This window comes from Polypterus senegalus, chromosome 6 (assembly GCF_016835505.1).
Source record: "Polypterus senegalus isolate Bchr_013 chromosome 6, ASM1683550v1, whole genome shotgun sequence".
NCBI lineage: Eukaryota > Metazoa > Chordata > Cladistia > Polypteriformes > Polypteridae > Polypterus > Polypterus senegalus.
In genome coordinates this window covers 19767064-19782647 of record NC_053159.1, presented here as the reverse complement: position 1 = coordinate 19782647, position 15584 = coordinate 19767064, and the positions used below count along the sequence as shown (strand labels likewise).

The following is a 15584-nucleotide window of genomic DNA, read 5'->3' as shown; positions in this document are numbered from 1 at the left end:
CCATACCATACTGCATTTAATTCCATTTTTTCTTTAAAATTTCTCCCATCAGCCTTGCATAAACTATGCAGTATGAACTGATAATTTATCCTGTGACATTGATAAAATGCCTAGGAGGTATTCACTACGCTTACATTTACAGGCCTCATTCAGTCCACAGAACTGTGCAAGACAATATACAAAAAAGCCCCTGATGAAATGCTAAAAGAAAGATATTCATCCAGTCTATTGCCAGACTTCCAAAGTTAGGCCAACAGATGTCACAACTCGATAATTTTCAAGGTATGATAGTAGATGAAATGGTATATGCGCCCTAACCCAGTCCACAAGATGGTGTAGTGACCATCTGAAGTTAAGAGTTTTGATCTTACATTTACAATTGTGTCTGTTCAGTCTTTGTCTCAAACCTACTATGCAACTCTGAGCAAGTCACATTAAAAGGCCTGTGCCTCAAAGAGAATAAAAATTAATAAAATAAATTTTAATGTATCTTGATCCTGCAAGTTGACAAAATAGAGCAAAAAGATATTCTTGATAAAATTGTAGATTTTTCTATATTGGAACCAAAATAAAACTGAAGGTTTCCAGAGTATTTACTATAGATGTTGTGTTACATCAAAATAATAGTGAAAGTAAAATAATCTTCTGTTTTTATAGTGTCATTTTTTGTTTATGTCACATACTTCATTGTCCATTTCATTTCAACTCCCAACATTCACTAGCAGTTCAAAGTAAATCATTAGCACTATGGAATTATGATAAGAATATCATAAAACTAGGCTCTATTATAATATGTGACAGGAATCACAGATTTTATTATGAAACATGTTGGTGAAATAGGATTATTATCAATATTAATGAAAACATGGACTCTCAGAGTACTCAAGGAAATGAGCTTTATGATTATTTCCTTTTTCATTTAAGCTTTGTCATGAATGTCATATCAATTTGACACAATTTCATAGTCTTTTTTTGGGATAGATGGTAGTCACTGTTTTCTGTGGTATAAATATTTCAAAAAATACACTTCAAAAGGTCAACTATATATAGTAAATGAACATAAGTAAAACTTAAACAAAAGTTAACATCAAACACAATATTTCTTTGTTTTTCCCCAACTGACTCTATTTTTTCTTTTCCAAGCTTAAGCATTAGCAACCTTAAGTATATTTTTGTGAACACCTGGAATAAGATGGCTGTATGACCTCCCAGGAGAAGATGGCAAAGGTGTCTTGCATTTCGATTACACTATGCCATTTACAATACACTCATTATATTTCCAGTAAACATGTTCCACATATAAAGAGGACTAAACTAAGATAAATAATATGAATTGGAATTTGTTTAAATATATCAATCAGATCCATACCACTGAAATGTTTATTAGCTATAACTATGGATGTCTCACGTATAGATATTTCTAACCAAAGCCACTGGTCATTACACACCTCATCCAGCTATAAAATTTGGGTTTGTTTTTGTTTATTTGTTTTTTTTTTTTCCTTTTTTGTCCGCTTAACCACCCCAAGGAAAAAAATTACAGAACATGACAGGATATTCTGTACAAGTGCTGAATGCCCAGCTCATAACCAGAGTTAGTGGGTTAATACAATTTCATAAAGAAAAAAAAATAAAGGGAGAGAAAGAGAACCCATCATCACCTTCTTTGGTAAAAGTCACCTCAAAACTCTCTATAAAGGGAGAAAAGATAAACCCAAGTCAGTCATATAGGAGAATTTGAGAAGGAGTGAAAACACTGGGATATAATTTTACTATCAAAAGCAGTCTGCAATACATTAACATGCTATGGCCATTCACAGCATATCTGAGGAAGAGAGAGGAAGAAAGGAAGATTTAATTAAACCAAGATTAATCACACCCAATAAAATGCAACACGAGCTTCTGAAAAAAAGGCAAGATATAAGGAAATACACAAAACATACACTGTTATCCTAATTAATATGCTAAAAATATCAACATTTGGTAAAGAAAACATTTTCAAACTACACAAGTAATATGACTTAAAATTTACACTGATTTAATTTTAATATTGTTTTTTGCCTTTTTAGAAGTTTTATAATTTAAACAAAAGCTGAAGAGCTGAGTTTGAGCATCCCATTCACAAACACAGCATAAAAACCAAAACCCAAAATGACAAGTATTGATACAATGATTGGTATAGTGAATAAGATAGCAGGGCAGCTTGCATTTCTCCATCTGTTCTTACTAACTTCCAGAGCGGTACACTTGAGTTCATCCTGTTAAGGCACGTTCTTGGCCAAAGATCCTAAAGCACTGCAGAGGGTGGCAAAGGCAGCAAAGGCCATTACCAGCACCCATCTGCCTTCTATTCATGACATATGCAACACTCACTGGCTTAGACAGGCAAACAGTGTAATTAAAGACCTTAGCCATCCTGGAGTCACTTTTTTTAAATGTTTTGAAAACAGCACAGGACAGTTGCATCAATAGATTCAGAGAAAATTTCTACACACAGCTCTAAGGTTGCTAAACTGCAGATCATGGGTGTATATATATGTATTTCTTATATATACAGTGCCTTCCATAATTGGGTTAATAATAGGGTTGCCCCTCTGCTGTACTGACAAATTAGTCGTCAGTCAGTCATTATCCAACCCGCTATATCCTAACACAGGGTCACGGGGGTCTGCTGGAGCCAATCGCAGCCAACACAGGAAGCAAGGCAAGAACAAATCCCGGGTAGGGTGCCAGCCCAGTGCAGGACACACACACACACACACACACACACACACACACACACACACTAAGGACAATTTAGGATTGTGATTGCACCTAACCTGCATGTCTTTGGACTGTGGGAGGAAACCAGAGCAACTGGAGGAAACCCACGCAGACATGGGGAGAACATGCAAACTCCACACAGGGAGGACCCAGGAAGCAAACCCAGGTCTCCTTACAGCGAGGCAGCAGCACTACCACTGCACCACCGTGCCGCCCTGTGACAAATTACACATCAAACAATTCAGATGCGATTAAAGTGCACACTGCAGACTTTCATTTAAGTACATTTGCACATATTTTGGTCACACCATGTAGAAACGACAACACTTTTCTACATAGTGCCTCCATTTCAGGGCACCATAATGATTGGGATAATTAACATCACAGATGTTTGTGATTACTCAAGTGCATTTAACTTTTTTATTTGTACAAGCAAGGTGTTTTTCTCATTTGAATAATATTTAAATAAAAAAGAAACAGTATAATTTCTATTTATGTATAATACATACTATCCTATCTTGGCATACATTATGTGGTGAAATGACAGCTTGATGCGTAGCTGATGAAAGCCACTGTTTCACAAGACAATTTTATTATGTAAGAAAATGTCATTGTTATAGAACATTTGCAAAATACCACAATTTATAAAAATAGCTTTTGCACTCAAGCTAACTTTTATTTTTTTTTTACTATTCAATTTATTAATTTTTCTGAAATGTATATAAAATAGATTGACATACACCCTATTTTCCCCAAGGAAATGTTTTGACTAAATAATCCAGCCCTCTGTTTTGCAAAGGTAAAGACCAATTAAAAGGATTTGAAAGTAAATTTGTAATAACTGAAAAACAACAAGGGGTGGCAACATTTCAAATGGCATATAAAACACATACTGTAAACATAAAGAGAAAGGAAATTAATCAACAGTTAAGGTCTATACAACCTCTTCATAAATGATTTACAGACAACCTAACCACCATCTCATATTTAATTCAAATAATTTAATATGCATCATTAATTCATTGTGGCATATTACACAGTTTTGCTGACGATGTTAACAAAAGACTAAAAGCCTGTTGCAAAACATGCATCCCATTCTCCTGCTAGCCCAGTATTTGTTACAAGTTTAAAGGTAAACTCACAGGATTGAACTTGATTCAAACCATAAAACTTCTATATATCTGTTCAAAATAAACATTTAAGTAAGCTGATCAGAGATTAGCTTCACTGTAAGTTTGTATCTGCAAGTGCTACCAACATTGCATTACTAGATTACACATTACAGAATACAGTTAGTCACTCAAAGTCATAACCAAACTTGCCTAAAGGGATATGGAAATATTTAAAACTTCAAACCTTACACCTTCATGCTGTGTTGCTTCACTTTCAGAAGAAATATTAAAACATTTATGACCATTAATATATTAAACTCTCAACAGGATAAAACATTTCCTTTCAATTTTGAGAAAGTGTGTAAACCATATGATCTCTCAAATAAAAGAGGTACTGTAATTAAAGAGCACAGTTCAATCAAAAAGTCAGCTGCTTTGCTTTAACTTTACTGTGAATGAAATTAGGAATGCCTTTGATTAATCTGATGAAAAGAAGAAAAAGTCCAGTATGTGCAACACCTGCTTTAAATCGCAAACACAACACTTTTCTAGGTCTTTGCATAATAATAATTTAAAACTGTCCCTATTCAATTGTTTTAACCTTTATTTAGAAACTTCACTTATCAGAACAAAAGTAGAGATTTTAAATAGTTTTTGTTAACTTTATTTTATGCCGTCACATGTTCTTATCAATTTCAAGTAATGTGTACATTAATATAATTTCTAAATCCTTATTCTTTTAAATAAGTTTGTTTTAAGTTAAATCTACTGTAGAAAATATATTAAAAGTAAATAATGAAACTGCAATTTGCAATTACCTTATCAATTAACCCTTTTTTTCCTTACTTTCACCAGTGAAACAAGACAAAAATAAGTGTACAACATTGTAAGTTGCACTGATGAGAAATTAGTCCCTTTCATTAGTCCTTAAATCTATGCTGTATTTATGCTGGAGAACTTCTGGCTGTTTATATATTAATAATTCTGAGTCATACATGTTATGCACTAAATAAATTATATTTAAATATGGGATTAACCATCCAGTTGGTGCAAAGGAAATTAAGTAAATTATCCTAGAAGGCATTAAGCAACTCAAGATATGATATAATGTCTTCAGCGTACTTATGCAGTAAGTATTTTATTAAATAAATATGTCCCTATTGTTTAAAATTTAAAGAAAAATGACAATGCAACCAGGTATGCTAACTACCAAAAAAACAAAGATAAATAAATCTTCTTTACCCGCATGCTGAAGAGGAGCATCCTTATCCAATGCAATTAAAGGCGGATCAAGAAGCACCTTGTTATCATTTTCTGTAATTATTCCATGATATGTTGTTTCAATCCATGGCTTGTGTTTGTTAACTGTGGAAGAGAACATTAACATTCAGTAAATAAAAATAAAGAAAACCAGAACCAAGGATGTTTCAGCCAACACACAATGTAGTTTAGGACTACAAAAAACAATGGCATAAAATCCAAGATACTTTTAATATAAAATTGGTTGATAATTCCACTGTAAACCAGCAATGAGACAGTGAAAAGTACAAAATATAACTATAATTTCTAATAATTGCTAGCACATTCATTTAAATTAATTATTTTTAAGGTGAGCCAATAAAGAGTTTTTCTTGAAGAAAGATAAATTAGAATGTAATTTAAGTCAAAACAGAGGTATTCATATCAGGATTGCGTCTCTCAATGGACATCAAGTGAACAAGCAATTTGCTAGCCATTGTATGTAGTTTGTTAGCTTTTAACCCAGACAAGCTAATAATGTTTTAGACATAAACAAAATACAAAAGATATCTTAATTTCATTTGTGTGGAAATGTAATGTTTTCTAAAACTTTTTTTAAATCGCATAAACAGTGGTTTTCTCATTTTTTACAATTTACAAACATTTTAAGGATGGTGAAAGTATTATTAGGACGAAAGTTCCTCAGAGTTTTTCTAAAATGCTACGCCACTCCTTAATCACATATTACTTAGAGACATGATCCTAAATGTCCATGTCCTTTCATATATATATTTTTATACATACATACATACATAAATACTTTACACACACATATAGAGTATGTACACACTTCTTATAAAATGTACCATGTGTCTCAATGAACAGAGAGATGGTAAAGTAAAACTGCCTTAAGACTCTCATCTTACACGAGTTATAAGTCCACATATAGCGAAATGTCTTTAGACAACCCCCCTAGATTAACTTCAAACATGGTTTAAACTATACTCATTAATGTGTACATTATTAGCATACGTCAGTTGTTTCACATGAAAATGTGCATCAGTAGTTTTAAATACAACACGCCCACATCCAGTAACGTATTGAACATGCGACTCAGGCTCCATGTAGGAAGCTAGAGAGGAGGCTGACAAAGCAGCTAGTTTCAGTACAATACAGCCAGCTTTTGAACAGTTCATTGTTTTACAAAAATGACAGTATGCCAGTTTACCTCTAAACATACAAAGAAAAAAGCAGACACTAAGACAAAGAGGAATGCATATTTGATATGGGTAAGACAGGTGAGAATATGAGAACTGTGTTAGAGAGTACAGTAGACATGGCAAGCCAGATTGAGTGAGACAGCATGAAAGTATACAGAGGAGTATGCGTCTCTTCTGCTCCCCCTGCTGTGAGGAGATAGAGTAAGTGTACAACAGCATACACCTTGCTATTCCTCGCACACCCTGATTTGCAAAGTGATGAGTGTGAGTTAGTGAGAGTGCAGCAGGGAACATGTTTTTGTTTTTAGGCCACTGTACCTCACTGAAAGTGAATCACAGCAGTACATGGGATACTTCACACACTGGTGTGGATGATGGGGAGCGAGAATTCTCTGGTGGATGTTTTCTTCTTTCTTCCACTACTACTTGAAAGCACAAAAGTACATTAGACTATCAAGCTGCGATGACAAAGGACAGAAAAAGAGACCCCACTTGCACAATGTAATAAAACAGCAGGTTACCCGGCACAGTGCAAAATTAAATTTTTTAACACTCTTTCCCTTACACTTTACTTTTGTATTTCACTACCAATTTCCAAACTGAATTTGTGAAATATAGCTTCTACTGTATGCAATACATTCTGTAGGCATGAGATAATACAAAGCCTACTGAACAATCATTACCGAGATTCAGGCTCCACAACACAATATTCCCACTGTATAATTTTTTTTTTATAAAAAAAAGTAACATAGTGCATGTTTACTGTTACTTATTATTAGACATCCAAATATCAAAACACTGCAAAAAAACTCAAATCAATGCATAAGTAATTAAGTTTTAAAATAAGTTTATGTAAAATACAATAACCTTAAATATTAACATAAAATATTTTCACTGCAGTAATGCAGGACGTATTGTTTGTTGATTAACACCTGTCAGAATTCCACTGTACTCTGTATACATAACGATAATTGCTCGATAAACCTATATCAAAGTTATACTGGTGCAACACCATCCAAATTTAAATTTATCTTCTTGTTTTTTGAGTTTACATTAAGCATTGCTCCAACAATGGCTGTTCTTTTGTTTACTGTTTGAAAGCCTTACTGATGCATTAGCTATGGGTCTTGACTGGATCTTTGAAGACCTTTCATATTTCCTTTAAAGGAAAATGAGAATATTGACACTCTGCATGAAGCGGAGACCCCTCTGCTGTGACAATATGTCTGGCAGCTGAAACCCTCACTCCCTCCATGCTGTAATCTTCCCCTGTTTCTGAATCAGTGTCAGTGATAGCTGTATCAATGTCTCAAGCACTTGCCCTCACATCTGCAGCTTGTCAGTAAATGTAATTTACTGCTCCCAGTAGCATTTGAGTATGAGAATTGATCCAGTATAATGGCAAGTATATGCTCTGCAAGTCCCAATAGAGTTTAATTTGAAAACAAGACAGTGGATGCAGTTGTGCTTTTATCAAACAATGCTGCAACTTGTTGTACTCACCCAAGGATGAAACTCATTAAATTAAGTGTATGCAAACCAGTTAACCTATAGTCCAAACTCAATCTCACATACAGTGATGTCTATGTTGTGTACTGACAACTTTCATCTTCTCATCATTATAAAGGTGGGGAATAACAGTTGCACTAAAGAGTAATTAATTTGTCATTTTATAACTTAGTTCTAGATTTTCACTCAGTTATTCAAAGTTCCTTGCTATGAATTAACACTTTTCTTTTGTCTTTGTGTTTCATTTCAGTCTTGTAATGTCACACAACATAAGGCATATATCGTAATCCTAGTATCTTGCATCTCGAAATCTGATACTATGAAATTTAGTCTTATGACTTATTCCGATAACTGATCATTGAAATATCTGTAAGATTTATAATTAAATGAAATTACAACAGAATAATTACTTAACACTACTACAAAGCCAAAGGTCATGCAAAAAGACAGCTTCCTCTCAGAGATTAACAAAAGAACAGCAAATCAAAAAATCATGAAAAAATGTTTAAACACTACATCATGCCCATGTGTCTGTAGGTAGGTCTGCTATTTCAAAACATCAAGTAATGAGAAGTCAAGTAAAATGACACCTTTTATTTGCTAACTAAAAAGATTACAATATCCAAGCTTCTTTAGTCAAAATTTTTAACTTCCACTGTTGCAGGAAAGCTCTAAATTGTTATTCCAATACTTCCAATACATTCCTTGAAAAGGGCTTTCTGAATAACTCTGAAGTTTTTTTTCGGTAACTTAAACTTTTATTTTAACTCCTGACAGTCTACCACTTACCCTTGTACCATTTCATGGTAAGTCATTAGACTTGAACTGCTTAAATTTCAGTTAAAACCCAGAAAACGTTATGGGGACACCCCTCCAAACCAATATGGTAAAATATTATGGCATAGTCTGTACTCTTCACCCTGGGCAAAATGCAAAATTCAGCCTTAAATGGTACATCATGTAGGGACATTCAACACTATGGAAGTTAAACATTTTCATTAAAAAAAAAATCAAGTAAATTACCTGACAGTATTGAAAAGAAGTATTTTACAAGATGTGATTTTAACAACCCTTAAACTGTTTACATGAATGGTCCTTTCTAAGTAGAGCAATACAGTGATGTTGTGTTTAAAAGTATTATATACTGTACAGCAACATTAATTACTAATGAATGCCTGAAGTGTCTGACAATCTAAAAACAAATCAAACACTACCGATGAACAAATTCTGAAACACAGGAAAATAATTATAATTAAAATAAATCTAAATAAAGTAAGACAGATGCATGTATTTACACCTAAACAGCTATGAAACAGTAATATTTTAAACTTTAAAATTAAATTTACTGTATTACTTTATTAAATTGACTGCAATTTTCTTACATAGTTTCCCCTAATATTTTTGATGGTGGCCACTTCCAAGTAATTCTTCTTCTTGAAGTCAAACATGAGTGAGATGCCAACTTTAACTAGGTATTAGCAATACTGTAAAAAACTAATATACAGGTAATTACATTTTCTGAGTTTTGGTACATAGTATCGGTTCTTGTGACATCCCTATCTGTAATACAATAGGAAAAAATGTAATGGATCACATGACTATGTGTACCATATCTTGACTGGAAAAAGGTAGCATGGTCATGATGTCTGAAGTTACTGAAAATTCATAACCATGTTGCAAACTATCTAAGAACAGTGCAACATTCAGATCATGTCAAGCCTGTGTACTGAAATAATGTATCAGAAACTGCATTCAGATTTAAACTTTATGAATGGGCCATGAACTAGCTTTACCACTGTCTATGTAGTTTAACTTGTGCCATGCACATGAGAAACAAACCAACCAAACAGGAAGACAAATTTAATTTGCCACTAAAACACTGTTTCAGTGAGACATATAAAAAAACCCCAACAGCAGCAGCAAACATAAAAGTATAGTATAAACCTCACAAAAAAGTACACTCATTTAAGAATCACAGTCATTCAGTGTTTTCAATAATGAATGCAGAAAGATCACTATAGAAATTTCCATAAGATTCTGAAAATTCTAGTCTGTTAAAAAAAAAAAATGCAGTCTCAAAGACAAACTTCCTTGCAATTCCCATCGTGTTCATGTTTTGGTCTCGGGTATTGTTTACAAACACTAACCCTGTATTGCCAGTCCCTGAAACTGAAAGCGGCTTGCTGTCACTATTCAATATGGTGATGGTTTCTACAAGCAGTAGGTTGACAAATTGTAGGACAGTTTGCAAACAATACAAAATGTGCTGACTTTGGATAGATTAAATGAGCGTAAAGTAAAATCATGGAAGTGTTTAAAAGTAAGAATGGAATTAGGGGTGGTGGATGCTAGTAAATAGGACTTGATGATGGTAAAAATGAAAGATGTTTTAAGGATATATTTATTCATAGATGAATGTCCAGTTCCAGGTTAGTAGTGGTGAGCTGAAAAGGTACATTTACAATACAGTCTTCATTTTATGTACACTTTAAAGAAACCGAGTGTGATGTAAGACAAGCTAAAGATAGAATGGATATTGACTTGAAATAGTAGAAATTAGTTGCAACAATGTTAAGATGCATACTAATCTATTTTTAAGCTTCAATATTTAAGGCAGTTTGGGTTATTTCTATATCATTATTAATGTCCTTTGTAAAATAGTATCAACTAGAGACTGGGAACCCAATCGAATCGGGCTACAAATTCTACATTTGTGAAATCCATACTTCTCTGCAAAGAATTATTTGTTTTTTAAGTCCTTGAAATGATTTTGTTATCATGGCACTGATTTGTACTTAAAATAGACCTTTTCGGCTGATGTAATGAAGAGCTTCCTGTTTAAACGGGGCTGCAAGACGTGAACTACCTCTTCAGTGCACCTCATTTGATTTTTCCAGCAAACAAATTTTCAAAACAAACTGTATTTTACAACTCTAATCAGAGTCGGAGTAATAATTATGTTGGCGTAGTCATTTTAGATCTGAGATCGGCTAAAATTTAAACAATGACTATTGTTAACACCCAGCCGTTTTACTTAGTTTGCCAACAGATATCAGAAGGACGGATGCCAAAACCAAACTGCCCAAAGATAGATTTCGACGTACAAAACAAATGGTGATACGTTCTAAATTACTTATGGTTCTGGAGCTGTCGAAGGGTTTAAGTCAGTCGACGATGTTAGCCCTGGAAAGTACGCCCCACCAAAGCAATGTTCCAAAAACCAACCGTATGTACTGTTATCTGCTCGAACCAACACCAACTTACTATACTCAGCCGTCCTGCTGCATCACTGAAGCATTCGAACATTCTTAGCCAATCGTGAAATACTGCGTCCGCGTTTGCCATGTTATGTTCTAACTACAGAGACAGAGTCCCATTGCATGGTTCTAACTTGTATTGAGTCGTGGTATTGACGTGAACAACATACATGTGGATAGTATCAAATTATATATAAGGATTAGGGATGTTAAAATCCAAGAAATTTGGTAAGCATTTAGCAAAGATTTAACAACGTGTAAAAAATGTTCATACAGATTTCTGCACTTAATGTCAGCTCCACATTTGTAGATTTAACTTAGTTTTAATAGGAGTATTGGGAGACTCCACTAGTTATCTCATGTTTTATGCCTAGCCTAGAAGCTGGTTGATATTTAAATATTGGGAGGTGAGGTTTCAATTCAGCAAGTGTTCTACTGTTTGTTATTAATATGCCTCTCTCTCCCTGCGCTTAAAGGCTTATCAAACGCTTGCAGATTCTGCCTATTTCTGTTAGTTTAAACATCATTATTTCACATTTTTTAAAAGGAGAATAAAGTAAAAAGAAATTTCAATGGTGGTTTGAAGTAAACTTTATTAAGCTAGGCATGACCTATTTACGCAGTACAGAGTACAGTACACCAATTTTTAGTTTACAAAAAGAAAGAATACAAAGTGCAAGTACAAATAGCAAATTGGCTAAAACCCAAGCCATCAATGTTTATAAATTTTTAAAATAGCAAGAGCTTACCATTAATGTCAACAACAGATATATATGATAAATATTATTTACTGTACTCATAATACTGTGTCCTTAATCCAAGAAAATCCTGATGCTTCTTTTCTTATTGAGACATACAACACACTGTCAGTCTTGAGCTTTCCTCTACTTTCTTTGCTTGCTACCTTGACTTTAACCTCACTGTTGCTTTCATGTGTGTGTTAAAGTGCCAGTGTCATATCATAACACTAACTGTATTCAGATGTTCTCATTGTGAGCAATATGAAAGCATGCAAAAGGAGGAAGACATGAGGAAGGGTTTTACGGGACATTTCACCTATTCTGCAAGAGGTCACTTTCCAATTTACAATAGCAGGCTTGAATCGGCTATGCAATTTTGATGAGCACGCAGTTTGACAAGGAAGCTCTACTGAAATCTTGCACTGCTGTGGCTTGAGTGCTAATAATTTATATTTTTAAATTATCCAAATTTTTAAACAGTTTCAATTCCAAATCCTAACATCACCTTTTGGACACTCTTGATCAGCATCTGCTAAGCTAAACACAGCTCCCCTAACAAAACAATAAGGCTGATTTCCCACTAGCACCAAGAACCAGAATGAGACAGATAGCTTGGTTCCAGGTGACTCTGCAATATAATTAACAATAAATAATTACATTTATAATTACTATTTAAAACACGCCTTTCAAATGCCAAAGACGTGGTATAGGCAGAAGATAGCAAAAATAAATCCACCTTAATAAAACGAACAGTTTCTAAGTGTCTGTCTGTATGTTTTTCTGTTTGTTGTGTCTCTGTCCTTCCAAAAGACAGCACATCTTAATATAAAGTACAAGACAGTATAAAGTGCATTGCATTTGTCATTCCAACAGGTAGAGCATCACAAACACTAATACTTCTTTTACGAATCCAATACCAAATAAAAATATATGCATTACATTTGTCATGCCAATAGATAGCACATCACAAACATCTGTAATAACACTTTTTATTATTACAAATGCTGTGGTAGGTTGGTGCCCTACCCGGGGTTTGTTTCCTGCCTTGCACCCTGTGTTGGCTGGGATTGGCTCCAGCAGACCCCTGTGACCCTGTAGTTAGGATATAGCGGGTTGGATAATGGATGGATTATTACAAATATTTGTGAGGAAAATCTGTTAAAATGGCAAAAGAAATGCATTTAATTATAAATTAATGAAAAAATATATTCCAATAGATGGTACATGGCAAATGTTAACAGTGAGGTCTACATCGACTTATTAGATTTCAACCCATCTTAGATAGGAGCTAGTATATACATAAACAGATAATAGCAAAACATAAAAAAACAAATTTATACATAGGGTACAGTAAACAAATAAGTTTTGATTATCTTGTTAAAAACTAGCAGTTATTTAACTTCACGAAGACTTTGAGGAAGATCAATCCAAGTTTATAGTAGTGACTGAGAAGGTTCTGTTGCTCATATCTCTTCAGAAGGTCAGTCAGTTGGCCGGAATTTACAGCTGTACAAGGTCTGACCAGCTGCGTTTGCACTGCTAGGTCTCAGTGACCAAATCAGAACTGGCAAAGAATTCCAATCTAACATCTGTGCTGTTTACATTCCAAGGTTAAGATATGGCCTGAGCATTTACAGGACACACATAAATCACCTTATGTAAAATGTATAAGCCAGATATGTATAGTAATGTAGTGATGCAGGTAACATGTAAACATTGATCTCTATGTTTTCCTTTCTGCTGATTCACATCAGCTTTTTAGATTTCAGAAGCAAAGTTCATTTTTCAATATATTTTAAGTTAGCACAGAAGGACAAACTAGAAGGAGTGCACTATTAACTGCTTTGATGAACTCAAATGGCTAAAGAGCTTTTGAACGAGACAAATAACATTTCAATACCTGTGTAATAATGTCCCTATCATTTTAATGTGTCGCATTTTGTACAAAAATGGCATAATCAAGGCGCACCTGACAGAAAAAAACCTAACCAGTTTAAACAAAAATTGGATATGGAAAATCGGAATTGAAACAGAATGCAGTATCACATTTGAAAGTACCCTGTATCCTATCTCGAAAAAATAAATACTGTATAAAATAATACAGTTACATTAGAGAAATGGTGTATGCACACCTAAAAATAAAATGATGCTTGGTCATTCCAACAGTGTCATTCTAACACAAGCCATATTTTCAACTTAAAAATATGAAGAAAATTACTGTACTACTAAATTGACATTTTTCATGCTTTTTAAAATTCTTCCTTTATTTTCCGCACTGCATTAAGGTGTACAGTGTGTCTCCGTTTTTAACCAGATTCTTCGATATATGCCAATTTGCCAAGCCGTGCTTAAGAAAAAAATTCACATTGAAAATTGGGGCAGCATGGTAATAGTGCTGCTGTCTCTCCGCAAGGAGATCCAGGTTTGTGTCCCACGTCCTCCCTACATGGAGTTTGCATGTCTGTGTCAGTTTCTTCCCACACTCTAAAGACATGCAGGTTAGTTGGACTGATTAAGATAAATTGGCCCTAGTGTGTGGTTGGAGTGTGTGTGTGTTCACCCTGTCCAGGTTTTGTTCCTGCCTTTTGCCCTATAGTAGGTGGGACAGACACCTGTGCAATCCCTCCCACTCACTACCCTCCAATCTGTAAACCCTGTTCATGACAAAGCAGTTTAAAAAATAACTGAATGAATGAAACTAAAAATTGTCATTAACTGCATTCATTTTGTCTGCAATTTAGTACAGCTGTTATTTCATTTTGGATAAAGTACAAGTTTTAAGATAGTTATTACTGCTTAAACAGCGGTGCTTCTAACATATTGCATTATACAAATATCCTGAATTGGTGACAATACTTTGACAGAAGAGTAGTTGGCACTGGATATACAACTGGATAGAGTTATCAATATTTTGATACTTTTGACAAGTATCAATTATAACATTTAAAAATGACTTCTGTAATCATTTTAATGGTATCTGTTCTACAGCCTACATTATGAATGCACTTCCAGTTCATCATGGCTGGAGCTGTGGACCTGTTTTGCATGTTAATGAGATGGCAATTTCAGCAGCAGAAAAGCCTTCACCATACATTTAACTGACAAAGATGGCAGTTGAAGTGCCGCCTGGCAATACCTCAGCTTTGTGGTAAATGGGAAAAGATAACCACAGATACATGCAGGCCTGTATGCAAGATTCAGAAGCGAGTCAATACAGAAATGTGGAAGGAATCTCATTTCTAAATTATGGCAATATTAATAAGTATAAACAAACCTTTAAACTGTTACATTTAAATCAGGGATGTAATGTTTATTTTTTCAACAGGTTAAAATGATACTTGTACACAGTTAAAGTTCAAATGCATCAAGATAGGGGATATCAGGTATTTTTCACTCTTATTCTTTGCTGTTCATTTAGATGCAACACTCTTTAGGTCTCTCTAAATTTTCTGAAAAAAGTCTGCTGAGGTAGCACATTAATTTTTTTTATTATATGCAATTTTAAAATTATATTTCATCACATTTACTATATAATGTAAGATGCTGCAACTTTTCAGTGATCAACTGCATAAACAGTGGTGCTACTCCTCCGCGTGCTCCTATGTTTCCAGCTGTGCTTCAGAACATGCATTAATACATCAGGGTTTATCTGCACCCCAACAAAAGCACACAGTAGATTCATGGAAAAGCATGTTGACATGTTAAGTTTTTCTTGCAAAAACTTTGGTATTGTAGTTTATTTAT

General features: G+C 34.1%; 1 protein-coding gene across 4 annotated transcripts in view; it reads right to left on the bottom strand.

Annotated features, from left to right (window-relative positions):
- The window catches only part of clstn1 (calsyntenin 1), a 93287-nt gene that overhangs the window by 34042 nt on the left and 43661 nt on the right, over window positions 1-15584 (bottom strand). For 2 of the 4 annotated variants that reach the window (XM_039755510.1, XM_039755512.1), the window contains exons 2-3: window positions 5118-5240; window positions 1662-1691 (exon numbers count right to left, since the gene is read on the bottom strand). In XM_039755510.1, coding sequence (XP_039611444.1) covers window positions 1662-1691; window positions 5118-5240 — 153 coding nt within the window. The remainder of the gene's footprint in view (window positions 1-1661; window positions 1692-5117; window positions 5241-15584) is intronic. The other 2 variants (XM_039755511.1, XM_039755513.1) reach the window with 1 other exon arrangement.